The sequence below is a fragment of the Anguilla anguilla genome, chromosome 8, assembly GCF_013347855.1.
Source record: "Anguilla anguilla isolate fAngAng1 chromosome 8, fAngAng1.pri, whole genome shotgun sequence".
Taxonomy (NCBI): Eukaryota; Metazoa; Chordata; class Actinopteri; order Anguilliformes; family Anguillidae; genus Anguilla; species Anguilla anguilla.
The window spans coordinates 20,086,841-20,114,171 of NC_049208.1; the positions used below are offsets into that span (position 1 = coordinate 20,086,841).

General features: G+C 42.6%; 1 protein-coding gene across 1 annotated transcript; it reads left to right on the forward strand.

Annotated features, from left to right (window-relative positions):
- Positions 1-27,331, forward strand: npc1 (Niemann-Pick disease, type C1). The gene is made up of 25 exons (XM_035430104.1): positions 1-215; positions 2,571-2,699; positions 3,563-3,669; positions 4,997-5,160; positions 6,259-6,426; positions 6,857-7,106; positions 7,200-7,282; positions 8,060-8,430; positions 8,776-9,002; positions 9,524-9,624; positions 9,932-10,034; positions 13,816-14,005; positions 14,393-14,575; positions 16,640-16,754; positions 17,127-17,254; positions 17,634-17,768; positions 17,939-18,028; positions 18,420-18,610; positions 19,151-19,266; positions 20,557-20,686; positions 20,906-21,106; positions 22,623-22,854; positions 23,273-23,386; positions 23,929-24,091; positions 24,805-27,331. The coding sequence occupies exons 1-25, from the start codon at positions 138-140 to the stop codon at positions 24,885-24,887; spliced, it is 3,852 nt and encodes a 1,283-aa protein (XP_035285995.1). The 5' UTR covers positions 1-137; the 3' UTR covers positions 24,888-27,331.

Here is a 27,331-nt window from a genome sequence, read left to right on the forward strand (position 1 = left end):
CAAAAGTGACGTTAGAAATGACCACAGGAAGTTGATGCTGGTTGCCACGATTTAGCTTTTAGACGCGGACAAGCTGTACTTTCGGAGAATTCTGTTTTTCCCGAGTTGTATTCTCTCTTCGCCTGAAAGGGAGTGAAATGGGGTGTAAACCGAAAAGAAACCAGTTTGTTTGGTTGTGTATTTTAATAATCTCGTCAGAAGTATCTTTTCAGTGGGTGAGTTTCCTTGTTATGTGCTATCTTCAATTCACACTTGTGCATTTTTCTTGTGATTCATTTCTTATTATCGCCTCTAGTATAACTGACTACCTTGATAACTTTATTGTCATATCGTCACTTAGCTACAGTGGAAAGCTAGCTTGCTAGCCAGTCTGTTTACGTCGGTTTTTCGAGAAGCATACCCAACCATAGCATAGCTTTGGTTGAAGGTCTATCCCATGATGTGAACTCTTGTGCCAGAAGCAGAGGATGACTAGGTGGGCTAAAGTTAAATGTTCAAAATTTGGTGAGTTAGCATTACGGAAGTTTCTTCTGCCGGTGCTGTTCATAGCACCTGACTGGATATAGTGAAGCAATTGTCACGCGCGATTCTTACGCATCCACGTTGAAAAAGCTGTTTTTAGCTGACAGGTTCGCTGGCTAAGCTAATTACATGCTACAGTGTATCCACGAACTTTTCCACGATCCCGCCGTTCGTTTTCACTTTGTATTCCTCGTTTTGGTTTTATAACCATAATCGAAGATAGCAAACCTAATTAACTCTTCTGGCATGTTTTAGCTAGCCTACCTCTTGTCGCCACTTTGAAAACTGGCCCTGTTTGCGAAAAACAATACTAATGTCATGTAACTTAAAGCAACATACTGCCAAAATAGCGATAGGGTGTCTTTTTCTTCGCTTTCAGAAAGCTGTTCTATTGACCTACTCAGATCTAATCTGTCCCTCAACCCGTGCAGGCTGGTTGGAGAAGATTTCTAAATTTGCTTTTATACACGCAATATTTCAGGTATTTGCGCTGAGCAAGGCGAATGTAGTGGGTTTAGCCCGGCGCACCCTGGTTAAAATGCTTGCATTGTTAATAATCACTTATAGGATTAGATTAGGTTTGTTAACGCTATGCTTTTCGGGCCATAGATATTACAGGGACACAAATACAACCTTTGGATCGGGGTTACATTACATGAGTGTGTGATTAGATATTAGAGCATCCCACAAAACATTTCTATAGCTAGCTGGGAAGGGTTTGACCCATTGCCTAGTTGTTACTGGGCTGGGAGCATTGGTAGAGACCCCGACAGTCCCTGCCGCTCTCTGGGGGTGTGTAGTTCAATAGAACCTTTGTTAAGAAATTGCGAAGCAAACAACAACTGACATCTTTGTGCGCCCATATTCTCATTTGCATTCTCAACAAATGGGTAACCATCGGCGCTCATTTGATGTAAAAGAGGGACAATATTATCAAAGGAATGCAGGATGTTTTATCTGTAAACTCAACTTCCGCAGAGAACCGAACCGTGCCTATAGAATAGACATACACCCGGTTATAAGCAGTTTGCTTTGGTCTACCGTATTTTAACCAGTCCAGTTTTCTTTTAGTTTCCTTGCTTCCTCTGTACAGTTTGACAAGCTCAGCACAGACGTGGAAAAGTAGGTCCCAACACAAGCTTTGCAGTTACTTGAAGTATAGTTTCTTGCTTTAAACCACAAATGCGTTGCTGCCCTTATACTGAGCATTTTAAACTGGCAGGTCGGCAAGTATCAGTGATATCACACAGAAACTGTCTGAGCCAATTGAAAACATGCACTGAAACTGAAACAATTATAAACACTCCAGGTGATTTGTCCCTGTAAATCAGAAGTTTTAGACTGACATGCCTCTTGCCTTATACCAGACCAGTGTCCTGTACCTGCTGTCATAAAGACCTCAAGTTTGTTTATGATATTACATTGAATGCCGTTTGCTTGAGTCTCTTCAGTATAAACATTTAAACTAACATAAGACTCATTTATGCTGAGAAGGGAGAGTCTGTAGCATCTTTCCAAAAACGTGTGTCTTTCAAAATGCTTTAAGGCTAGTGTTGGATGCTCTAAATCACTATGTGCATGTGCCTGGTTGTACTCGGTTCCAGTCAAGAACTGATTGGAAGCACATGCCATGAATCCTCTGACTGGCCAAATGGTCACTGTGGCCAATCTGATTTGAGCCCAGTATCCTGCTTGACACATCTCCCATCCTACCATTTCTGATGATGTCACGAGCAGAGCCGGGGTATGTACATAGGGCGAAGTGACAAATGCAGTGTTCATTCCTGGAAAGGACAAATAAAGCACTGATGGCAGTGTCATCTTGTCTCAGTCAATGTAAAAGGCATGTATAGGCCTACGTCTTGAGCTTGTTAATCAGCTATAGTGATCAGTAGGTCAGATGTAGAGTGCCAAATCTGGAATTGGACCAGCTTCCTTCTAGGTAATACTGCAGTGATGTGTTACTGGATGGTCCCAGATGTGGATAAAGAAGCGCTGGTCTGCGATGCGCTCACCGCCCTGGTCCTCTGTGCCCGCCCCTCCCCCAGGTGTACAGCCAGCAGTGTGTATGGTATGGAGAGTGTGGCGAGTCCGCCAGCGTGGCAGGGAAGAGATACAACTGCAACTACACGGGGCCGCCCATCCCTCTACCTGAGGAGGGACACGACCTGATGATGGTAAGGCGTCGCCAAACTGGGCGTAATGATGCGTCATCGGATCATCAACGGAGGCTAATTAAATTCATTTGGAGCACCAAGATTTGTAGTGAGCACATCTGCCAACATTTGTGTATCAGTTTGCTATTATCAAACTGCAGGGTCCATGAGTCTGGGTGAGCAGGTAGATAACTCATTAACAGGGGAATTCCTTATATACCCCTGAAAAAGGTGCTTAACCCAAATCACCCGAATAAAAATCCTCCTGCATAAAAAGGATATTTGCCAAATGTGACGTTTGTCTCCATTTTTCTGTAGGCTGGTTTTTTGGGCACCCTCTGGTTTGTATGTTGAGCTATGCACCGGACCTGGGTCAAATATGTTGTTTTGGATTCAAATACTTTTCTACGCTTTACTGATTTTGTCTGGTGTATCGGAACCAATTAAATACTCTCAAAACCCTGCCTTCTGGTCATATTAGCAGGCTCAGTTACACCGGGCAAGATCAATAGAGTACAGAAAAGTATTTGAATCCAAACAAATACGCATTTGACCCAGGTCTGCTATGCGTGTCTTTCACCGACGCGCATCTGTGTGTTCGAATTACAGTTAAATTTAATAAGAAGCCGCTGCTAACGTCACATGCTTCGGATGAAAGCATGTGCCAGTCTGCGCTCTCCCAAATTGACAGCAGAGGTTATGATGAGTGTTGCAGTGTAAGCATGATTGGGCATTCTAAAATGGTGAGGAAAAGGCCTATGCAAGTCCAGCTATGCAAATTACCTATGCAAATCATCTGTGCCAACTGTGTACAGATACATGTGCTGAGAACGAGTACGGCGTGTGCAATCTATCTGTGCTATTCCTGCTATGTGTGTGCATAGGAGCTGTGTCCAGGGTATGACTACGGCAATGAGAGCCTTTGCTGTGATGTGCAACAGCTCCAAACTTTGAAGGGCAGTCTTCAACTGCCTCTCCAGTTCCTCTCCCGGTAGGTGTCGTTTTTTCCCCCAGAGTCTTCACCACCACATATCCCACGTTCTCAATCAGATCAAGCGGCAGCCACCCCCCTCTGTATTTCAACCCTTTTGTTTCAGTGGCTATAGAGTGAACTGCGATGCTTGGTTGCAAAAAGAACTTGAAACCCTGCCCACCCCATTTGGAGAAATGGAGAAAGCCCAAGAAGAGGCTAATATTCTCTGTGGAAATATAAAGTCATTACATTTTTTTACACAACAAATGATGGTTTAACTAGTGAAAATCATCCCTTCTAATGAATCCTTTTTTTATAATTGTGCCAATATTCCTGAATTTGGGTTCATTTCCGTGGTTGCAATGTGGCTTGTCATATTACAATGCATTAGCATATAGCCATATAAAGAACTTACCCATCCTGCCTGCTTGGCGCCTAAAGTAGAGTGCTTCATTGGCTGGTGTAAGGCTGTGTCGTTTCAGTTTGATTTACATACTGGATCTCGCCAATGTAAAAATGCTTACTAGCTAGCAGTCTATCTGTCTATCTCTAACTAGCTAGTGATCTATGTCTAGTGATAGTGCTAGCTATACTGCACTGCTAGCAAACTTCACAAGCTACTCTATATTAATGTTAACTAAACATTGTTTGGCTAATGGTAACTTAATTTAACCTTTACTGTTCACTTGCATAAACTCAAGATAATAACCCAATGTGTACCAGATATTTTCTGTATGTTATCTCAATTGCGTTTAGATAATTGTTAATGTACCGACTGCATGCAAGTGGATGTAAGAGGAAAAAAAAGGCTCTTTTATTCTGGACGTAGTCTAATAAGCATGTAAGGCAGTTGGGGAAGATTTTTCTGCAGTCATGGAATCCACCTTTTCACTCCATTGTGCTTGCTTTGGTTGCAAAAAAAAAAAACAAATAAAACAATAGTGGCACACTGGTTTTGGTTTCATGCTCCAGTGTGCATGAGCCATATGACGTGAATGGGTGAGGTCATCACTTTGGCATTTTTTTTCTGCGGACTGATGGTGAATAATCACAGCTTCAGTTTCACTCTGTGCCTCACTAACCCAATATATGTACTTATGTGGTTAGAGCAGGGAGCAACATGCAAGGAGTATACAACAGTGCATGTAAATTGGAGGAGAAAATCTGGTTGTTAGCATTACAGTGTGTGAACGAGGAGAAAAATAATAATGAAGTGAAATGGTACAGTTGAGCTTACGTGTGTATGTGTGTTCATGTGTGGAAATGTACATGCGATTTTTTTTTTTTTTTTTTTTTTGTCTTTGTTCTGAAGAACTTTTTCCAAATGCTCTCCTACCCCCTGCAGGTGTCCAGCGTGCTTCTACAACCTGATGAATCTGTTTTGTGAGCTAACATGCAGCCCGCACCAGGGACAGTTCCTCAAGGCCACAAAGTTCTCTCCCGATCCAGAACACAACAAAACCAGCGTGGTGGAGGTGGAGTACTACATTGGACAGACGTTCACCAATGGTAAGTCTGTAGGATTATCTTGGGTGGGAGGTTACTGCTGCACTGAAAAGGCTTTTAACTATGTAGTGGAAAGCAATACCTGCTCCCCTACAGAATATACAATGCGGCCTGAGTGTTGTACCGTGTATTGTTGAGTAAAGCAGTTCATCGCCATGGCAAATGCTGTAGTCAGTAGCTCCATAATAGAAGGTTCATTTTGAGTATCCTGGGGAATTCTCATCGCGACCTTCCAGAGGCCATGCTCAAAGAAATATAGGGTGGCAGGACCTTCTGTGGTAGCAGGTCCTGTGACATCAATCGGGAGAGATGGCTGCTTCAGAATCTGCCTCGTCATGCCAGGTCTTATGGATCATTGCCTCAAAGGGCCAAAGAGCAGTTCTGTTACCAGCACCAGTGTGCTGGCCAGCTTCACCATAAATTTGGTAGAGGTTTTCATTATTTGTCATGGAACTAAACAAAATCTAAAAATTAACAAGCATTTTCAAATAAATTCATTTTAAGTGTATTTGAATGGAGGAAGTATTTTAAAAATGGGTGCACAGCCTGTACACTAGAATACTAATGAGGAATTGTGAAGTGTGGCACACTGTCATAGCAGCCACCCAGAGCAAGCAAGTCTCTGGTTTTAGGGTCTTTGTACTGTAATGGGAATGCCGTTAAAGTCATTTCAATAGGATTAAGCCTTTTAGAATGTTTGGGGTAAAAGTTCCCATCTACCTTCCTTGTGGAGAAATGGCACTGGCATGATGTGACCATGTGTGAAAATGTAGTGGTTGTTTGCGCTACAAAAAGCAAAAGACTGCAGCTTAAATCTCTGTGCGATCAACCTGTAAATACTAAAACCTGCCATTTTTAGATAAACAAATGCTGTGTATTTGCCATTGTTCCATAGTTCCAGGGTACGTATAGCCTTGTGATTTTTGCATACACTGACATGATAGCTTTTTTTATTGTTGTGTGGTTTTTATGTTTAAATGCTTGTGAGTGGACCAGATGTATTTATGCTGGAATCTTGAAGAAGAAAGGCAGTCATTTCTCAAGTGTCGCAGAGCCCCAGTCATCTGTGATGTCATTCTGGCCCGTCCGTGTTTCCCACAGCCATGTACAATGCCTGTAAGGACGTCCAGGCTCCCTCCAGCAATGTGAAGGCCCTGTCGCTCCTGTGTGGGAAAGACGCAAAGGACTGCAACTCCACCAACTGGATCCAATACATGTTTGACATCGACAACGGCCAGACCCCCTTTTCCATCATTCCAATTTTCACAGGTGTGAAACAAACAAATGCGTAATGCACATGTGTCCATGCACCAACAGCACATACACAAAATGGAAATGCAAACGATACTGCTGGCCACTTTCTAATTGTAAAATTGGTAAGTTGATATTCTAGAGGTACAAAGGTTACTACAGTGAGTGTCAATTTGAACAGGAGCGAACAGTTTTATATTTTTTAAAGAGTGAGCCAGGTATTGGGTGTGACCACACACAGGAAAAGGGCCCTCTTATTAAACCACACAGAGATCCACCCTTCTTTTTCAGATAGAAATGTTCTGCTTCTTTCTCTTTCTGTGTTTTTTGGTTTCCCTTTCTTTTTTAGTTCTTTTGCTTTCTCTGTCTCTTACTCGGTCGCTGTGGGTGGAATGTTTTTTGTTGTCTGTCACTGAGAGAGCGTCTGATCGGTATCTTTACCACGCAGACGTGCCAGTGGCCAACATGACGCCGATGACCAATGCCACTCGTGGGTGTAACGAATCCCTGGATGACGGCTCCGGGCCGTGCTCCTGCCAGGACTGCACCCTGGTTTGCGGCCCAGATCCTGTGCCGCCGCCCCTGCCACCACCCTGGACCATCCTGGGCTTGGACGCCATGGTGGTTATCATGTGGATCTCCTACATGACCTTCCTCCTCGTCTTCATGGGAGGTGTCATCGGAACCTGGTGCTACAGGCAAGGCCCATTAAAGTTTACTGCAGGACAGTGCACAAAGGCTGACTTCTGTTGCCATAACTGTGACTCTGTTTTTCTTAATGGTCTATGCAGGAAGAGGACGGTCCTCTCTGAATATGGTCCCATACTGGATAGCAACATTGCTCATTCTGTGAACAGTGGTGCTGATGATCAAGGTGGGTGGTGTAGCTGATGTTACTTGTGTAACATAAAACCAGCGGCTTCAGATCAACTGAATGCAAATTTGGTACAGTACAAGTTACTGTACTTGTAGTGTTGCTTTCACTTCTGGACTGGCGAACTATAAAAAATGTGGATTGATAAAAATGTGTGAAAGAAGCTAACAAATTTAGCTAAATTTACCACTTCTATGAATCATATCCGTGGTATTGAACATCTGCATTGGGCTTCAGCTTTTTTTTCTCAGAATTTCAGTTCTGTTTTTCTTTATGAACTGCAACCTGATTTTAAAAAGTTGTCACAGTGTATAGTTTTCATAGATTCATTTCCTTATGCACAGCAGGGAAGTGCTGAACCTGCGTCAGTGGCCTGTGAGGTTTACATTATGCTACGGGAGACTGTGTGCTCCTGTGTCTCTGAGGAGTGGTGCCTGCCAGTTTAGGCAAAACCTTTTAATGTTGCAGCTGACTTTCAGTATGTAAGTGTACAACTGCATGCTCTGTGACATGTTATTGAGGTAAACAATCAAAAAAAGAGAACCAAGAGGCTTGTTTGCCCCTCTGTAGTTCACATGCCCTGTCTCTAGCAGTTTGAGACTTAATAAGTTAACATGGCGAGTCTAGGTCCCCCATATTTTCCCAAGTAAAGTTAGATGAACTTTAAACCAGCTGCATCAGTTTCTTGTGAGGTACGGAACGGACCTGTTGATTTTATGGCCTGTGTAGTTTCCGGTGAATGGAAAAGATGACTGCCCTCTCTCTGTGTCGCCCCAGGAGAGGCGACCTGCTGCGAGACGCTGGGCGAGCGCTTCGAGAACGCGCTGCGGCTTCTCTTCAGCCAATGGGGCTCCTTCTGCGTGCGCAAGCCCCTGCCCGTGGTGATGAGCAGCCTGGTCCTGGTGACGGCCTGCTCCGTGGGCCTGGCCTACATGCGCATCACCACCGACCCCGTGGACCTCTGGTCCTCCCCTGGCAGCCAGGCCCACCAAGAGAAGGACTACTTCGACACCCACTTCGGCCCCTTCTTCCGCACCGAACAGCTCATCCTGACCACCACTCTGGACTCGGCCTCCATCTACTCACCTTACTTTGGGGGCCCGGATGTCCCCTTCGGGGCCCCCTTGGACAAAGCGGTCCTACACCAGGTGCGCTGGAGAGTTTGGTGTGGGGTTTGGAGAAGGGAAGCACTGATGAGCTGCTCGAAGAGTTGTATCAGTATTGATGACCGCAAGGCTTGTGGATTGTGGAACTCCACAATGAGTGGGGTTATCGTATTTTATAAATGATTTCAACTGACCATATTATTTTCTATTGGAGGATTTACAGCAGCATTTAAGTTTTTTAATGGCTAGCCATTCTCTAGACTTGCGTCACTATGTTGCTAATATTCATATACCCCAGACTTTTTTTTGTCAAGGTGACTTTACTCCTGATCCTTGGCTGGAGATTGTTGGCATTGGTTCTCCCTTAAACCTTTAACTGTTTATCAGGTGTTGGATCTTCAGGATGATATCGAGAATCTGGAGGCTGCTTATGGGAACGAGACTGTGAAGCTGAAGGACATCTGCCTGGCCCCGCTGGCGCCCTACAACGACAACTGCACCATCCTGAGTGTCCTCAACTACTTCCAGAACAGCCATGATGTGCTGGACCACTGGACAGGAGACGAGTTCTACACGTATGCTGACTACCACAGTCACTTCCTCTACTGCGTCAGGTGAGCACCACCTGCCGCTCATTGCTTGGCTTACGCGGTTATTGCTTTTTGTTTTTGTCTCATCTTTGTTTAATTATATATTGCGGACTGTCGAGTGGGTGCGTGGTGGGATAGGTAAATTTCATAAGCTATCTAGCACAATAATGCTTATAAATGTGAAATAAACCTGGTTGCTTGTTGCATTGGGCCCAGAATTTTTTAAAACAAGCCCAAAAAACCACAACCTGTGACTTTGGGGAGGGGGGGGGACAGAAAGTTTCTTTATCAAAACAGACTTGGCAACTCTGGAGAGCATGAGTGATTCTGTAGCCTACATCCTCTTTCTCGCAGAATGAACTGGGATGGGAGGGGTAGAGCGAGGGGAGGTTGGTAGTTATTCAGTCGAGAATAGGGTCGTTTTCTTGTACGTATTTATTTATTTTTTTAAATAGAAAACTGTAAAACTGGGTGGCCTATAAAGCCTATGTGTCTGTACTGGTTGGTGGTGCAGAATGGAAATAAATTCCTTCCTCTGACCATAGTGCTCCAGCTTCCCTGAATGACACTGGAAAGCTTCATGACCCTTGTCTGGGGACGTTTGGGGGTCCCGTCTTCCCCTGGTTGGTCCTGGGAGGTTATGATGGTGAGTTACCATGACAACTGGGTCTACTAGACACCGCTGGGGAAAAAACCAGGAAACCTGCTTCTTTAGACATACCTTGAATATGTAAACCTGTTTAAAAACGAGTGGCCATGAACCTTGAGTATGCTTACAGTGTGTCCAACAGAACACTTTCCGTTGGATCCTTCCGGAAAGATTTCACCTGTTGTGCTTGTTTGTTGAATTAGCATCATGTATCTGTGTAAATGTGATGTAAAATTCTTTTGATCCTGGTCTTGGTTGTTACTTCAAGCACTGCCTTTATTTCTGCATTCTTTTGTGGCTGCAGGAACAAACTACAACAATGCGACTGCACTGGTGATTACCTTCCCTGTCAATAACTACCACAATGATTCAGAAAAGCTCCACAAAGCCCGGGCTTGGGAGAAAGAGTGAGTACAGTGCACGCAAACCCACGTAACATACATGTAATCCAGATCTGGGTCAAACACGTATTAGTTTTGGATTCAAATACTTTTCTATGCTCTCTTGATCTTGCCTGGTGCAATTGAGCCTGCCAATATGACCAGAAGGCAAGGTTTGCACTTTTTGAGAGTATTTCAATGGTTCCAATACACCAGACTAGATTAGTAAAGCATAGAAAAGTATTTGAATGCAAAACAAATACATATTTCACCCAGGTTTGATGTAAGCACACACAACATAAACGCCAGCACGCACAACGCACAAGCCCAGGCGCATAACGCACGTGCGTAATGCACATACAGTTGAAGTTGAAAGTTTACATACACCTTAGCCAAATCCATTTAAACTCAGTTTTTCACAATTCCTGACATGTAATCCTAGTAAACATTCCCTGTCTTAGGTCAGTTAGGATCACAACTTTATTTTAAGAATGTGAAATGTCAGAATAATAGTAGAGAGAATGGTTTATTTCAGCTTTTATTTCTTTCCTCACATTCCCAGTGGGCAGAAGTTTACATACACTCTGTTAGTATTTTGTAGCATTGCCTTTAAATTGTTTAACTTGGATCAAACGTTTCGGGTAGCCTTCCACAAGCTTCTCACAATAAGTTTCTGGAATTTTGGCCCATTCCTCCTGACAGAACTGGTGTATCTGAGGCAGGTTTATAGGCCTTCTTGCTCGCACATGCTTTTTCAGTTCTGCCCACAAATTTTCGATTGGATTGAGGTCAGGACCAAGCTTTAACTTCTTGGCTGATGTCTTGAGATGTTGCTTCAATATATCCACATAATTTCCCTTCCTCATGATGCCATCTATTTTATGAAGTGCACCAGTCTCTCCTGTAGCAAAGCACCCCCACAACATGATGCTGCCACCCCCATGCTTCACGGTTGGGATGTTGTTCTTCGGCTTGCAAGCATCACCCTTTTTCCTCCAGACATAACGATGGTCATTATGGCCAAACAGTTCAATTTTTGCTTCATCAGACCAGAAGACATTTCTCCAAAAAGTAAGATCTTTGTCCCCATGTGCAGTTGCAAACTGTAGTCTGGCTTTTTTATGGGGGTTTTGGAGTAGTGGCTTCTTCCTTGCTGAGCAGCCTTTCAGGTTATGTCGATATAGGACTCGTTTTACTGTGGATATAGATACTTTTGTACCTGTTCCCTCCAGCATCTTCACAAGGTTTTTTGCTGTTGTTCTGGGATTGATTTGTACTTTTCACACCAAAGGACGTTCATCTTCAGGAGACCGAATGCGTCTCCTTCCTGAGTGGTATGACGGCTGCGTGGTCCCATGGTGTTTATACTTGCGTACTATTGTTTGTACAGACGAACGTGGTACCTTCAGGTGTTTGGAAATTGCTCCCAAGGATGAACCAGACCTGTTGAGGTCCACAATTTTCTTTCTGAGGTCTTGGCTGATTTCTTTTGATTTTCCCATGATGTCAAGCAAACAGGCACTGAGTTTGAAGGTAGGCCTTAAAATACATCCACAGGTACACCTCCATTTGACTCAAATGTCAATTGGAGGTGTACCTGTGTCAGAATTAGTCAGAAGTTTCTAAAGCCATGACATCATTTTCTGGAATTTTCCAAGCTGTTTAAAGGCACAGTCAACTTAGTATATGTAAACGTCTGACCCGCTGGAATTGTGATATAGTGAATTAAAAGTGAAATAATCTGTCTGTAAACAATTGTTGGAAAGATTACTTGTGTCATGCACAAAGTAGATGTTCTAACTGACTTGCCAACACTATAGTTTGCTAACATGAAATCTGTGGAGTGGTTAAAAATGAGTTTTAATGACTTCAACCTAAGTGTATGTAAACTTCCGACTTCAACTGTAACCCGCACCCAGTGCACACGCAAATGCTCACGACACACGCATATAAGAACAGGAAGAGAAACTACTCTGCCTCGTCCTGCTGACCCTCCAGACAAGCAGTCTGAGGTGAAATCTCTGGCAGCCCAGTAACATTTTCTTTCAAAATGTGTTGTAGCACTGTTATTTTAATTCCCCTGCTGTTTTGATTTAAAGGAGTAACATGGTGGTTGAATGTGACATTTTCCAGTTGTCTTCAGTCAACAACAAAATAAATGTGCATAATTATTTTATTATTCAGTCATTTAAATGTATTTTAAAATGTATTTTTCTAAGCTTAAATTTCCCACTATAAAAGTTCACCCAAACTGTCTGGGCATGGTAGTGAAAACTGTCAGTTAGCTACGATTGACAGACCGTGCCCCATTACCATAGCTACCTCCATGATACATGCTCATCTTGGGAGACTGAATTTTCACAAGCTAGCTAACTTAGTATATCAAATATCGATAGCTAAGGACGTTGACTTATATCCAGTAATAATTTTGCTAGCTAGCTAGCCAAGTTAAGATAAAACCACAACTATAACGTCCTTATGAAAGCAAACTAGCTAGCTCATGTTATCGATAACATTACATTATGAAAGCAAACTTTAGCTAACACAGTTAGCTAACGTTAGCTGCTAGCTATAAATGAATATAACCAACCAGAGATAGTCTAATAGTCCTTAAAAGGCACTCTAATAAGTGAACCTAACGTTAGTCAAATATTTGCATTGTCTTGCCTGTAAGCCAGCGGCACAAACTATGGGTCACGAGTTATCCATGGGTCCCCAAATATGATTTAGAATCACTGTCTATGTTTAGAATGAGCTGTCACAGCAATCTGACTGACAGTACGGAGGGCAAAACTGAGCTTTAGAATGTCGCCAGCAGTGTATGCGCGTGAGCTCGACAATACATTTCTCACAGAAAAGGTAGCTTGTTGCTTTTTTTTTTAGTTCTAGTGGTAATAGAAGTGACAATAATTAAGTGGTGCTGTGCTGTTATCCTTTACTGATCGCCGTACAAGGTTAATGTGAAGTAGCTAGCACAATCGGACAGCACTAACCCATAAAAATGTACTTTAAATGATACTTGCTCAATGGAACGGTAAATCTGAAAAACATTTGATTATAGTCACCGGCACAGAAATTTTCTTTCACACCCTCAATAAACGGCAAAAGTCCCAGTAGAAGATTGAATGAAACCTTTTAAAGTTTATATTTTCTGAAACGTTATCGATTCTGCTTGGCCACAGTGTGTGAAACTAGGCGATCTGAGCGTATAGTTTATATGTAAATACGTCAGAAGGATTCAGCCTTGTTGTTTGCTACTTAAACTTCACAGCACACTTTTAGCAGGACGGTGTCTCCAGGCAGATTTCTTTACGGGGCATGGAAAGGGGAGTGGTTACTGTACTTGTGACGCACTAAGTCGATGACATTCTCAACCGGTTGAAAATAGGACAATAAATTTAAAGCGCATATTTCAAAAATAAAGAACGGACATATTTAATACTTTACTCATCGTGTTTCTCCAACGCCTCTTGTGCAAATAGCACATAAAACCGAGAAAGTGTGAAAACCACCATGTTACTCCTTTAAAGTATACATTACATTTAAATACATTTCTGATTGGAATAGCCTTGCTGTGCTGTTGAGCAACTGCCTTGCTCAACTGCAGCTGTTCAGCCTTACTCTAACCACTAAACCACAGGCTTCCGAATGACGACTTTCATAGTAGTGCTCCTTGATCGCTTTCCCCATAGTAACTCACTTGTGTTGCCTCCTTAATAAACATTTCATTATACCACTGATTTTTTTCATTTATTTATTAAATCGGAGGGGATAATCACTTTGACCCATTCTCCGTCTCCTCTCACAGGTTCATTGGCTTTGTGAAGAACTACAGCAACCCCAACCTGACGATCGCCTTCAGCTCGGAGCGGAGCATCGAGGACGAGATCGACCGCGAGAGTGCCAGCGACATCACCACCATCATCATCAGCTACGCCATCATGTTCCTCTACATCTCCCTGGCGCTGGGCCACATTCACAGCCTGCGGCGCCTCCTGGTGCGTCCTCCCCACCACATCCGTTTTACTGCACTCCTGTCAATGTGGCAAAAACGCCATGCGTGACATGAGACATGTGACATGCGTGACCTGTGTTGCTCTAGCTGACAGCCTGTTTGAGTCTAAGCATTTTGAGGAAAAAAATAATTATTACAAGCTGCTGCTGACAATAATCAGAAGGTTGTGGTCCTAAAATGTGCTGATGTTCTGTTTTTTGCCTTGTGTTTGTAATGTTGTTTATGCACAGGTGCAGACAAAGATGTGCCTTAATCATACTGTTAACCGTCCTGCGGCATCAGTAGAGAAGCGTATTTGCTTCCACTAGTAAAAAGTTTATCTGTGGTGCTTTATTGCTGGTTGTAAGGAACATCACTGCGTATGAAACAGGTGGACTCCAAGATCTCCCTGGGCATCGCGGGCATAATCATCGTGCTGAGCTCCGTGTCCTGCTCCCTGGGCATCTTCAGCTATGCTGGCGTCCCCCTCACCCTCATCGTCATCGAGGTCATTCCTTTCCTGGTGCTGGCGGTGGGCGTGGACAACATCTTCATCATCGTGCAGACCTACCAGGTGTCTAATCTAAGCCGTCCTATAGATGGCACACATCCATTACGTTGCTGTTTAAAGCTGGGGGTGACTACCTTCTTTCAAGTAACACTGCAAGTGGCCTCTCTGGCTACTCCCTTTTCACACTGCTAGGGCTGGTTATCATAAGAATCCTAGTTCATAGCAGTACTGCTGCTATGAACTGTGGTACATTTTGGTATCTTTAATAAAGGAAATACTAACTTTTAATGACACATATATTGCCATTTTATCTGTTAGGAAGGGAACAAATGTATTGCCGTTTTCCCTGTTATCCAGAAAATGTTTTACTCATGTTTTAGTAACTTTTAAACTTACGGTAGTATATTTATTTAAATACCAGCGTTCAGCATCATAACCCCACAGTTCACTCTTGTTAAACAATGACAGAACACAAGGTTCTTATGTTTATTGTAGCTATAGGCTAGCCACAATGAAACATGCCTGAAATTTTTTGATGTCTGTAGCAAAGGTGATCCATGCCTGCAGATGTTTACCTCGTCGGTATTATTAGGAATAGTGAATTTGGCCTTTCTCTACTGTGTGTGAATATGGTGCAGATCTCCTGCGTTAAATGAATTCTATGACTGATGAAATTTTTCTTGACTTGTTTCCACTTTATATGCAAGCCTTTTGTGTTACCTTTCATCAAGCTGCAAAAGTGAAGCCAAACCGTAGCATTTTATTCATATTCTGCTGGAGCCTAAACCAGTGAAATGTGTGTAATTTGGATTACAAATCGGAGGAGCATGAAGCAGGCTTTATTCTGCGAGGCAGCAGATGGACCAATAGGAAGTTTTTTTTTTTTTTTTTTTTGGTTGCTAAGGGGGTGAGCTGAGATGGAGGTGTGACTAACTGAACACAGCACTTTTCTGGCTTTGAGTCATCTGCATTCGACCAAATTTAGCTTTAGTTCAAGCAATAACTGACTTTTAACACAGTTTCATTATCTGAGCACTAGCACCAGTACCTAGCTGTAAACATCAGTGGGCTGTTTCCCCAGGGTTATATGAGGGTAAATAAAAAGAAATTCACATGACTTTGTATCCTGTGGGGACTTTCATCCTGCCCCTTTCTGTTTCAATCCATGTTTGCTTTTTTTGCAAGGTCACATTGTTTATCTGCTGAGCTGAGGAAAGGGCACTGTCAGTTACTGTGGTTATGAAGCCAATCACTATCCCGATGTTCATTCTGCCTTCTTTCAGTCAGCCATTTGAGTGTTAATACTGACTCCAGTCATTGCCTGATAACACTGTGCTAAGAAAATGCCATTTAATCAGGTTGCATCGCCCTGCGTACGCCCACTATTTGCATTCTACAAAGTGTAAAAAGAGCTGCTGGGTTGGTATAATGTAGCAGGCCACTGCTGAACTCCAGGAAGGTTCAGCAACGTTGGCTAACGCTGGCCCACCCGCAGCTTGTGACCAGGTTGTGGGAGGCAGAAAGAGGAAGAGGTTGATATTTTTTTTTTTTTTTTTGGTGGTTTTCGCTCTGCTCGCGCGCACTACACTTGAAGGCCTGCTGCAGGAGGAAGGTCTTAGCAAAGGACCCTGATCCGTTCACCCTTACTTATGCGCACTGTAAAACCTCTTAAGTTTAAGACCTAAGGAAAGATAACTGATGATAAATCTGATAAATATTTGAAGTCTTAAGAATTTTTCAAATAATTACTGTTTTAAATGGCAAAACAGACTTATCAATGAATACGTTCAATTATTTTCTCTGAAATATATTTGTTACATTAATGTTTTCACCTGGTGGCAATGTAGAGCATATAATGTAGCAGGTTCTTTCCCAGTTCATTGGTGTGATGTGTTCTTTCAGTAGTTTGGTGCTCTGTTGCAACAGTTGATTCAGCCCCCTTGAAATCTATTCCTAATTATGTTCTCATTTCCACTGATAATCTGAGGCCAGATGTTGGCAGAGCCTCCCTGAGAGCCTCAGGCCATGTGGTGAGGTTATGTAATTCAGCTCTTTGACTGAGCGTCTGGTCACTAATGGCTGTTACGGTGTTGGGGTATGTATAACCGCTCTGCTCCTGTCTCGCAGAGGGACGAGCGCATGCCGCAGGAGGAGCTGCATCAGCAGATCGGGAGGATTCTGGGAGATGTGGCGCCCAGCATGCTCCTGTCCTCCCTCTCTGAGACTGTGGCCTTCTTCCTGGGTAACGGGCCTCTCCCTCCCACTTTCAGATTTAGGACTCATTTTCCATGTTAGTGTTGCATGAAACACAGCGCACAAGGTCTTTCCTCTTCAAGAGCACATGGAGTCTTGTGGGGGTGGGGGGAAATGAAAGGAAGCTCATGAAAATCCTTCTGTTGGATGTGCAAAGACCCAGAGTAAATTATGCATTGTATTCAAGTATGGTTATTTTTCAGAGAATAGCCTCAATTTTTTTTGGGGTGTTTATTTGGCTTACACAAGGCGGAGCACATGCTGTTTGACGCGATCTTGTGCCCACTGGCTGCGGTCTGCTGTGCCGATCAAGCTGAGTTTAGGTAGCGTGTTCAGTGCCCGATTCTGTGAACCTCTACAGGTGCCCTTTCCAGCATGCCAGCTGTGAGGACGTTCTCTCTCTTCGCTGGCCTGGCCGTCTTCATCGATTTCCTGCTGCAGATCAGCTGCTTTGTAAGCCTGCTGGGATTGGACATCAAGAGACAGGAGGTAAGACTATCGGGCTGAGTGTCAGCTGTCCTTGTGTCACACGTTCACGTATTTATTAATAGTGCACAGATGAATAAGTCTGCAGGTGGAGTGTAGTGGGGGAAAAGCAAGTGTAGATACCGACACATCTAAATAAATGTATGATGGTTGGACTGATTGTATGGGCTGTTGTTGATACATTTAGCTCTACCCTATGTCTGACTTGGCTGAGATAAATGGCATGGTCGGTTAGCGTTAAATAGCCTGAAGTTATTTTTGTGCATCCAGTCATGTTGTATATATGATTGTATGTTTTATTAAAAGACCATGTTCATAGATAAAAAGTCACAATGCTTTCAATTCCCTGCAATCTTTTGAAACTGTCCTGGTGTGTGGTCAGGCCAACCGCCTGGACATTTTGTGCTGCGTCCCTCTGTCAGAGGGGCAGGAGGAGAAAACCGATGGTTGCCTCTTCCACTTCTTCAAGAAGGTCTACGCCCCCTTCATACTGAAAGAGTGGGTGAGGCCCATTGTGGTGAGTACCGGACAGTCCGTCGAGTCATCTGCTGTTTTGTATTATTTGTGTTATTTACGGCCTTAACCCAGCACAGAAATGTACTGTGTTTGTGAAAGCTTCACATTGACATGTTCCATGTGATGTTCCACACAAGATGGTGAGTGCTTTCTGTTGTCTCTTTCTCTCAGGTGGCTGTGTTTGTGGCAATGCTGTCCTTCAGTATAGCCGTGACAAATAAGGTGGAGATTGGGCTGGAGCAGACTCTCTCTATGCCTGATGTAAGTGGGCTGTCAGATAATTCCATGGTGGGGGGGGTGGGGGGGGATCCTTTCATCATTGAAGCCAGATTCATTTGATTGAAATAGGAGTCTTCCTTCAAAGCTTCCCTTCATTTTTAATGGATGCGAGGTGAAGAGATGAACTGTACTTGAATAAAAGCCAAGTGCCAAGGATCCAAACCAAGCCTTAAAAATGTAAAACATAGGCCAGTGGAGAGCCTTAACACTACAAAAGGTTTTGTCATCCCTGACCCCTGAATTCCCCTTTAGTAGAGCAGTGGATTTTGAATCGGCTGAGAGAGGCCTATCGTTTGAGTGAATTTTCTAAAAATCCAGAAGCCATCTGCTGAAACTTGTTTAAGGTAGTTTCCTCTGTGGTTGGCTTGTATAGGACTCCTACGTGCTGGACTATTTCACAAACCTCAGTGCCTACCTGCACACGGGCCCACCCGTTTATTTTGTGGTGGAGGACGGACACGACTACCGGACCCTCGAGGGCCAAAACAGCGTATGCGGGGGCGTCGGCTGCAACAACAACTCTGTGGTCCAGCAGATCTACACAGCTTCCCTAATCAGCAACTAGTAAGTCAGCGGTTCTATGATGACAGGTCAGAGGACATCACCACTGCCTGGGACTGTGCAAGGCACCGCAATTGTCAATTCAAACCCTTTAAACCCCACTTAAAATCCAGGGCTTTTTGTAAGAATCACGCTAAATTGACTTTGAAACAATCTAACGACTTGGTTTTACCTTGCTGTGTGCTCAGACTTAAATCAGCTGCCAGACTGCTTGTCAGCAGTAAGCCTCCTGATCACAACTGAGTGAGAGGTTTGCAGTTTGAAGATTTGAAAATATGTATATATATATACAAAATTCACTTTAGGTGACTCCAATGTATCTTGTACAGCAACATTAATTAAATTATCAGCATCTTGAATAACAATCCAGCAAGAGAGAATCTTGCATATATTCCTTTATAAAAGCTACCCATTCATATAATTTACCCTAACTTGGATGTATTAGTTTGTTATAAAAACATCTTGCTGAGATATTCTGTGTTGCTGACGTAGAAAAAGCTAAATAAGTCAATCCTGAGTATACCTCTTTTCTCTGTCACCCAGCACCAGAATAGGCTTCACACCTTCCTCCTGGCTGGATGACTACTTTGATTGGGTGAAGCCCCAGTCCACGTGCTGCCGGTACTACAACTCCACAGGAGCATTTTGCAATGCCTCAGGTAACCCATACCAAGTCAACATGTTGACCTGGTTCCTCGGCTTTATGTGCCAAAGAACCAGGGCAACGCTCCCCACACGGTACCTTGAATGCATAATGACAGGCTGTGGTTAGTGCGTCCTGCCAAAGCACACATTGTCGGCATAGCCACTTGACCCACTCCCTGAAATTTTGAGTCTTGACCTAGCAACACTGCGTATTTGGATGTGGCTCCAAATGGTGCTATCCGCAAATAGAATTGAATCCTCAAATACTGCACAGCTCAGCCACATTGAAGAAAAGGTTTGTACTTTGGTTTTTTATTCAAAAAATTCACAGAATTCTTCTTTACCTAAAGTGTTTTTGTTTCTATTAAAAAAACCACAGGTGGCCTAATACTTTTGGCCTGTACTGTATAAGAACTGAAAGAAGTAATGTGCATAATCCCTTAGGGAATAATACTGTATTGTGCCTGAGTGTGCCGGAAACTGTAGGTGCAGGGCAGTCACATGCACTGCTTGTCTGCCAGTAGTTTTGCACATAGACCTTATGTTACCTCTGTCCTAAATGAATGTGTCATTGACCCCAATTCCAGATCTGTGCCAGTTAACTCTGTAGAGGAAATGTGATCTGCAAAGTGTACTACTGGCTGCGTAGTGTCTGGCAACCTTTGAACAGATCCATTCATTTTACAAAGATGCTTTCAGGTTTCCACTCATTCAGCAAATGGGACCCAACTGATTTCACCTGTCAGTTTGTAATTGAATCAGTTAAAAATTGATACTCTGTAAATTAGAATAATTGTTAATGCAGTACGTACAGCTCAGTAGATGAAAGCATGAGTTGGTCTAACTGATTGAAATTCTTGGGATGTGAAAATGAAGCATTTATTTTTTAGGGCATACATAGGTATTTCTGGCATAATGCTGCTTTAAGAGGCTAAATTGTCCTTTAATAGACATAAAAAGTCTAATTAAGAACACGTGGTGTCTAATTTAGAACAATTAGTAGCTCATTACAATACAGAGCTTGGTACTATTTTGGAAGAAAAACCAGCAAACAGTCTGTCCCCAGGACCAGAGTTGAGAAACACTGGACTAGTGTCCACACATTTTTCTAAAGCCTATATTGACTGCTGACTAAAAGGAAATCACGAAAACCTGTAGACACTGCTGTCCATCTGGGCTGGAGTTTTTATATCTATAAGTTAAAGATTCACCTGTTATCTCCCTTCGCAAGCTGTTGGGAGTTTCACATAGAAAATTCTGCTTTAACATCTCTGCTTCTGGTTTGTCTCTCGATCTTCCTGTAGTGGTGGATAAGTCCTGTGTGCACTGTCGTCCCCTGACTCCTGAAGGCAAATTGAGGCCAGTAGGAGAAGACTTCATGAAGTACCTGCCAATGTTCCTGTCTGACAACCCCAACCCCAAGTGTGGGAAAGGGTAAGAATGGAAAAACACTGTCAAAAAAAACAAAATTTACTCACTTTGAGCTGTAATTCTTTCATTCATAAAATATCCTCTGACTTCAATGTTGTCAAATGTAATTTTTCTTTCAGTACATTTGGTCTTCTAGCAGCATATCTAGTACTAGTCTTCTTTCTTATTCATGATGGAAATAGGTCTGAATAATTTCAGATTTATCGTCTCGTCCTACCATAGGGGTCACGCAGCCTACAGCTCAGCCGTAGACCTGACCAACAACAACACGGACGTGGGCGCCTCCTACTTCATGACCTACCACACCATCCTGAACACCTCCCGTGACTTCATCCAAGCCATGAAGATGGCCCGCGAACTGGCCGACAACATCACCCGCACCATGGGGCAGGAGGGGAAGGGCAGCCGGGTCTTCCCCTACAGGTAAAGGAGTGGCCTCCTCTCACTACACCTGGAATCTCATTACACATGCTGGTAGCACATAGCCCCAGTAATTAATGTGGGAAATATCCAAATATATATATATATATGCACACACACATACACACATACAGTAGGTAATATAGGTTTTTGGAAATGCCTCCCTTTCTTCCTGCTTAAGACTAGGTGTTCATTAACTCTGCTTAAATTCAATCAACATTTGCCCTTAACTTTGATGCTAAAAAAACAACTGCTGTCATTTGTTTAGTGCAAATAAAATTTTGGTTAGTAATTTTGGTTTATTTTGGAAATATGAAGCAAAATAAACTCTTGCATTTGAATGTTTTTTGACGATTGAGTTTGATTGAATCTGAGCCTTAGCCAATCGTATGTTTGTTTTTTTTTCACACTTGTGGAAAATGCAGATATTGCTGTAGCTAGGGTGGACACAAGGCACATGATGATATGAGGAATCTGCCTTTTAAGTTACGTGGTCTAAAAAAGATTTCACCAGGCACTGTGCCTGTGTGTCAAAGGGTGCTGAGAAACTCTCTGGCCTTGAGCGAACTTGTTTATCGCAGAGATTCACCTGCTTGTTCAGAAACAGGGCTAAGAACAATCTCACCACTACTGTGTACCACAGCTCCACCCACTGCATCTTGTAATCTCACAACCTCAGCCAATGAATGCTCTTTTTTTAATAACTCCACCACCTGCATGGTGTTTCCAAAACCCCACCCACAGCAGGTTGTATGCAAAGACAGTTTTTGGCTGTCTAAATCAGAATAATAGAGGTATCTGTTCATCTCAGCCAGTATACTGAAGTTCACCTTCAAACGCAGACTGAAGACTCATCTCTTCAGGCTGCACCTCTCCCCACCCCTCCCTAGCCTATAGTTCAGCTCACTGTACCTAGTTAGGATAATATGATTATGTTAGTGTATCTGGCAGGATTGTTTTTGTCTGATTAGGTGTGATTAGATGTGATTGCAGTGCTAGTTTGTACTTGGTAGGATTCTTGCTTGCTGAACAAGCTTACTCTACAGGGTTGGAGTCCTGATCGATGTGGTCACTTCTGGCACTACGATCCTTACTTCACTCTAGTGTTTCTTTTGCACCTCTACATCATGAACCTATGCACTTGTTGTACGTCGCTCTGGATAAGAGCGTCTGCTAAATGCCTATAATGTAATGTAATGTAATGTACTGTGTGTTTGTTCGGTCTTGATGTGCGAGTCAGATCTGAGCAGATGTATCTGATTGGTAGAATCTCTAAGAAGCTACTGTGTGTTGAGCAAAACAAGTTACATAATGCTTATGGTGTTTCTGTTCCACACACCATTTACAGGTCATTATATCTGTCAACTTTGCCAGTCAGTCAGGTATCAGGTGGAAGGGAAAAGCCTTGGGTGTTACATTTTATGAACCGAACATTGCTTATCTATTGATTGGAAATATGCAGAAAACATAATCCCTTCTTTGAACCTAAGTTTTTACCCCCCTCCCCTTCTTTCTCCAGCGTTTTTTATGTGTTCTACGAGCAGTACCTCACCATTGCCTACGACACTGCCTTCAACCTGGGCATATCGTTGGCGGCCATCTTTGTGGTGACCACGGTTCTGCTGGGCTTTGAGCTGTGGGCGGCCCTGCTGGTCAGCCTCACCATCGCCATGATCCTAGTCAACATGTTTGGGGTCATGTGGCTGTGGAACATCAGCCTCAATGCTGTGTCCCTCGTCAACTTGGTCATGGTGAGTGAGGGCTGTACACTGAAAATAAACATAAGTGCTTTACAACATGGCACTGATATAAGTGTGTAATACATATTTAATAACAAATTCTGAACTACAGTGCCCTTCAATGAAATGTTAAAGTTTAGTCCCAGATTAATATTATGTAATTATAATAATGATGTCTTGTTGTTACTAAGAAGGAAGTCAGTGTTATTTGTTCATTTTAATATTTTCTTAAAACAAGAAATAGGATGGTATAATTAGACTGTTCCACAATGCTGCAATACCGTAGTGCATTTCTGACCTGAAGATGTAGAGCAGGGCCCAGATCCTAGCCGTGAATTCAAGCGGAGCTCTCCTTTCAGTGGTATGCTTTTCAGAGGTAAGGGAAATCGCAGCCGAATCCCCGAGTGGTCTGACTGCGCATGTGTTTCAGAGCTGCGGGATATCGGTGGAGTTCTGCAGTCACATCGTGCGGGCCTTCTCCGTCAGCACCAGGAGCAGCCGGGTGGAGCGGGCCGAGGAGGCGCTGGCACACATGGGCAGCTCGGTGAGACTGGCCCCCCTCCCTCTGCCCCCGCCGGATCAGGATTCTTCCCCTGACTGCTGAGCTTATTCCCATACAAATGTGCCTGATGATGAAGCGCATGGGCGATCTCATCATAGCTGGTCTCCTATTGAACAGTTGATTCTTATTGGTTGATAACCCTACTCGCCTTCCTGTTTTAGGGAATGTGTTTCATTTCATATGACATCGAGCTGGTGTTTGAGTGCTTGGGATATCAACAAACACGTTAACAAATTCATCTTTATGAACATGGACTTTAGTGTGCGTTTATTTCCAATAATACGTAATATCTTGTTGTACGTGTTCACCATCGACAACTCACACCAAATTTCTTGAATGGAATGATTTTTGTTTGTTTTAGGGGTTACTAATGCTCTAAAACTTGTACACAAGTCCCCGAACTGGGGAATTCATTTTTTGTTCTGTATTTTCCAGTTTAAAGGTATAACGGCATGGTTCCTGCTGGTCTGGCTTTGTTGAAATACTGTATGTCTATGTCTGAGAGTTTGGTTTCAACACTGCAGGTGTTCAGTGGAATCACTCTGACGAAATTCGGAGGCATCCTCATCCTGGCCCTGTCCAAGTCCCAGATCTTCCAGATCTTCTATTTTCGGATGTACCTGGCGATTGTGCTGCTGGGAGCCACCCACGGCCTCATCTTCCTGCCTGTGCTACTGAGCTACGCAGGTGAGGCTGACTCTCACTGATTATATCATCAGCAGCTGAGCATGCTAGCAAAGTGAATGCCATTCTGGTCAGAGGGGTTCATCGTTAGTTATGATTATGAATAATGAGAGGGGCTTCATGACCCTTCAGTATCAGTCCAGTTGTCATGCGTCCACCTCACTGATTTGAACCCATCATGTGGTTTGCTACACATTTTAATTGGTTAATGCAAGCTGGTGTTTTGAGTAGCTGAAAATGTGGCTCCTCTAAAAGACACACCACAGCAGTCTGAAAAGTGTGTATCCTTGTTTTATTATGTTTGTCATTCTTAGCATGAATTTCAAGCCTATAAAGGCATTTTTTGCACTAGAGCAGCGTTATGTCCAAAATCTGCACATCACATCAGAATAGAAATGAGAAATTAGAAAAGTACTGTCTACATAGTTCACGTAAAAAGTCCTGAACTGTGTAGACTGTGTAGTTTGTGTCATTTTTCTTTGAGACAAACCCTCATAGCTATTTTCAGCTGTAGCTCTTAGTGAAATATCATTAATGTAATGAAGATATTTAATTAAAGAAGGGTATTCAGCGCTATATCAGAATTCTAAAAATTACCCACTTATTGTTCTTTGTAACAACCAGTCATTTAGGGTACAGTGCATTACTTTGGGGAAATTCATGTTGGTAAATGTGACTCCATTTGTTAAAGATTTTCCTGGTCACTCTTTCCATAGGCCCCTCTGTAAACAAGGCCAAGGTGATGGCGGCCAACAAGCGCTTTGCTGGCACAGAGAGAGAGCGACTCCTGAACTTCTAACCATGGCGTGGTCAGGCCAGGGCAAACCAGACTCTGATTGGTCACTTGTAGAGCGAGAGACAGCTTGGGCACTGCACTGGTCATGATTACGTTCACACACGAGCATTTTATGTGGAAAAACCCAAATGGAATGCGACTTCCTAACCCCTCAGGAAACCCCACACCAGCACACTGGAGCTCGCAGGGCTTGGTTTTTTTTTTTTTTTTTTTTTTGGACAACACTAAGCACACCCAGCTGCACAACGCTCCACATTTCCGTTGGTTCCTTTCAACATGAAGTAGCATATGCGACTGGGAGAAATATCACCACTGCATTTCCCGCTATGCAAAAAAAACAATGCTTTTTCTCTTGACTGTCTTTAGGGCAACACGAAGGCTAAGGATTCAGTCATACCAGACAGTGTTCAGGGGTTTTTTGGTATAAAAGAAATGCAAATGTGTATAAAAAATGTACATCTTTATTGAAGTTTTTTTTTTGAAAATGACAGATTAATTTTTTAATAGTTTCTAATGATAACTGATGAGATTAAGGGATGCAAGACACGCAGGCTCACAATGTGGATAATATAGCCAGGTTAAGGCTTTTTCGCTCTGAAGTTACTTGAAATAAGCTAAATATAAGGTTCCCCCTACTGGAAAAGAGGAATCGCAGAAGTTAACTAGAATACAAGTTCAGCATTCTTGTAAAAGAATAAAACTGTAGGAAGATATGAGACGAAATACATTATCCTACAATCAGCTCTGTTTTATTTAGAATGGGCTAGTTCAAGAAAGTGCTCACAGGTTCACATCAGTGTCCAGGAGAATTACCTCACAGACTCACAACAGTGTACAGGAGAATTACCTATGTGATGTCAGCAATACTAGATTTTCCTTATTTCTTATTTTTATTCGATCCAGTGTCATGTCCTGAATGAGCAGAATACCATAGGAAGGATCCAGGATGCTAGCTGGTCGAATATGACTGCCAGTCTCTAGCATAGAGTACATTCAGCCAGCATTACACTCAGTGGAAGCATCCAGTAGTGGTTATTTTGCTATGGGCATGGCCCGTGTCAACTCTATAATAATGCTGCAGCTTTTCAGGGATGATGACTTGTTATATGGAATCAGTTTTGAAAAGCAGAACCTAGCTGTGGAAATTCTGCTCATTAGAAACATGTTACACACTTCAAATAAAGTCTGAAAGAACCCTAATGTAATATTTAAAAAATCTGGAGAATTTTTTTATTTTATCCATTTTAGATGTATAAAGTTAAACTGCAGAAAATTACTTCTGGTGTTTTTGGATGCCCACATGTATGTTTTTTGTTTTGTTTTTTTAAATAAAATAACTGTACTAATAACTTCTGTAACAGTTTAATCACTGAGTTGGGCTGTACTTTTTATTACATAAAATGTAATTAGGGTAAAATAAGATTGGAAAATCACAGCTTCAAGCCATTGCAAGTTCAGTTACCATATCGATGAGGGCATATTTAAGTTCAAATGTTCTGCATTGTAATAGTATGTAGTAGTTGGTGCATGGCCCAGTGGTCTTTAGTTCAGCAGTAGTATATGTCTTGCGCTGTTCAGAGAATGAGGGCCATGGATTTCCTATATATGATTCTAATCTTCAGGGACCCTTGGGTTCTACTTTTGCAGTCTATACACAGCAGTTCTGTATAAATGGTAAGTCATCATAAAATAGGTGAGGATAAAGAATGTAACTGAAACTTTTTACTTCCTAATGGAATTACAAATCTTTGACTGAATAGAAGTGATGGCTAGAAAACTATTATTGGATGACATGCCAGCATGTGCAATTCACATCTGTAAGTTGTAGATGAATGTGGGAAGTGTGGTCAGACCATTTCTCCTAAGGCCCCTGACTCATCAGGAGGCATCTGTGAGTCAGAGTAACCATGTATCTGGTCTATTAACGGAACATAATCAGTTTATCAGATTATGAAAATATTGCACCGTAAGAGTGATTGTTAACATTTATGTGAACAAAATCAACTTTTTTTTAACACAGCATTTTAATTGACATAAAAATTTGGAAAGTAAATCTGTAAGTCTGTTCTTCTAAATTGTTCTTTTTTTCCTGAATTGTCAGAGAAATTTGATTAACCATAATGTTTTTGATTACTTGCACATTTTTGAAAACTGCACATGGAATTCACATGTAAAAATGAAATTAGAACATTTATTTCCCACCTATGCTCCCAGTCTTAATTTTTTCAACATTTGCACGTCATTCAGAGAATCTTATATTCATGCTGTTGCTGCACACACATTTAAGTTGATGAAAATTAGTGTATATGTCTGTATGCAATACAGCAGCTGCTACAGCTGTGTGGGAGCCCACATTCCTTTACATGTAAAACTTGATGTGATTCGCTAGAAGGCAATGGCTCTTTTGGAAAAATGCTTGACAATATTAATATTATGAAATTAATAAA

What these genes read in the sequence shown, in the direction of transcription:
- npc1 (XM_035430104.1), top strand. Translation starts at nt 138, where the DNA reads ATGGGGTGTAAACCGAAAAGAAACCAGTTTGTTTGGTTGTGTATTTTA. An exon ending in GACTGTGGCCTTCTTCCTGG is followed by an intron (nt 16,755 to 17,126) that starts GTAACGGGCCTC and finishes GAACCTCTACAG; the next exon opens with GTGCCCTTTCCAGCATGCCA. An exon ending in TGGACATCAAGAGACAGGAG is followed by an intron (nt 17,255 to 17,633) that starts GTAAGACTATCG and finishes GTGTGTGGTCAG; the next exon opens with GCCAACCGCCTGGACATTTT.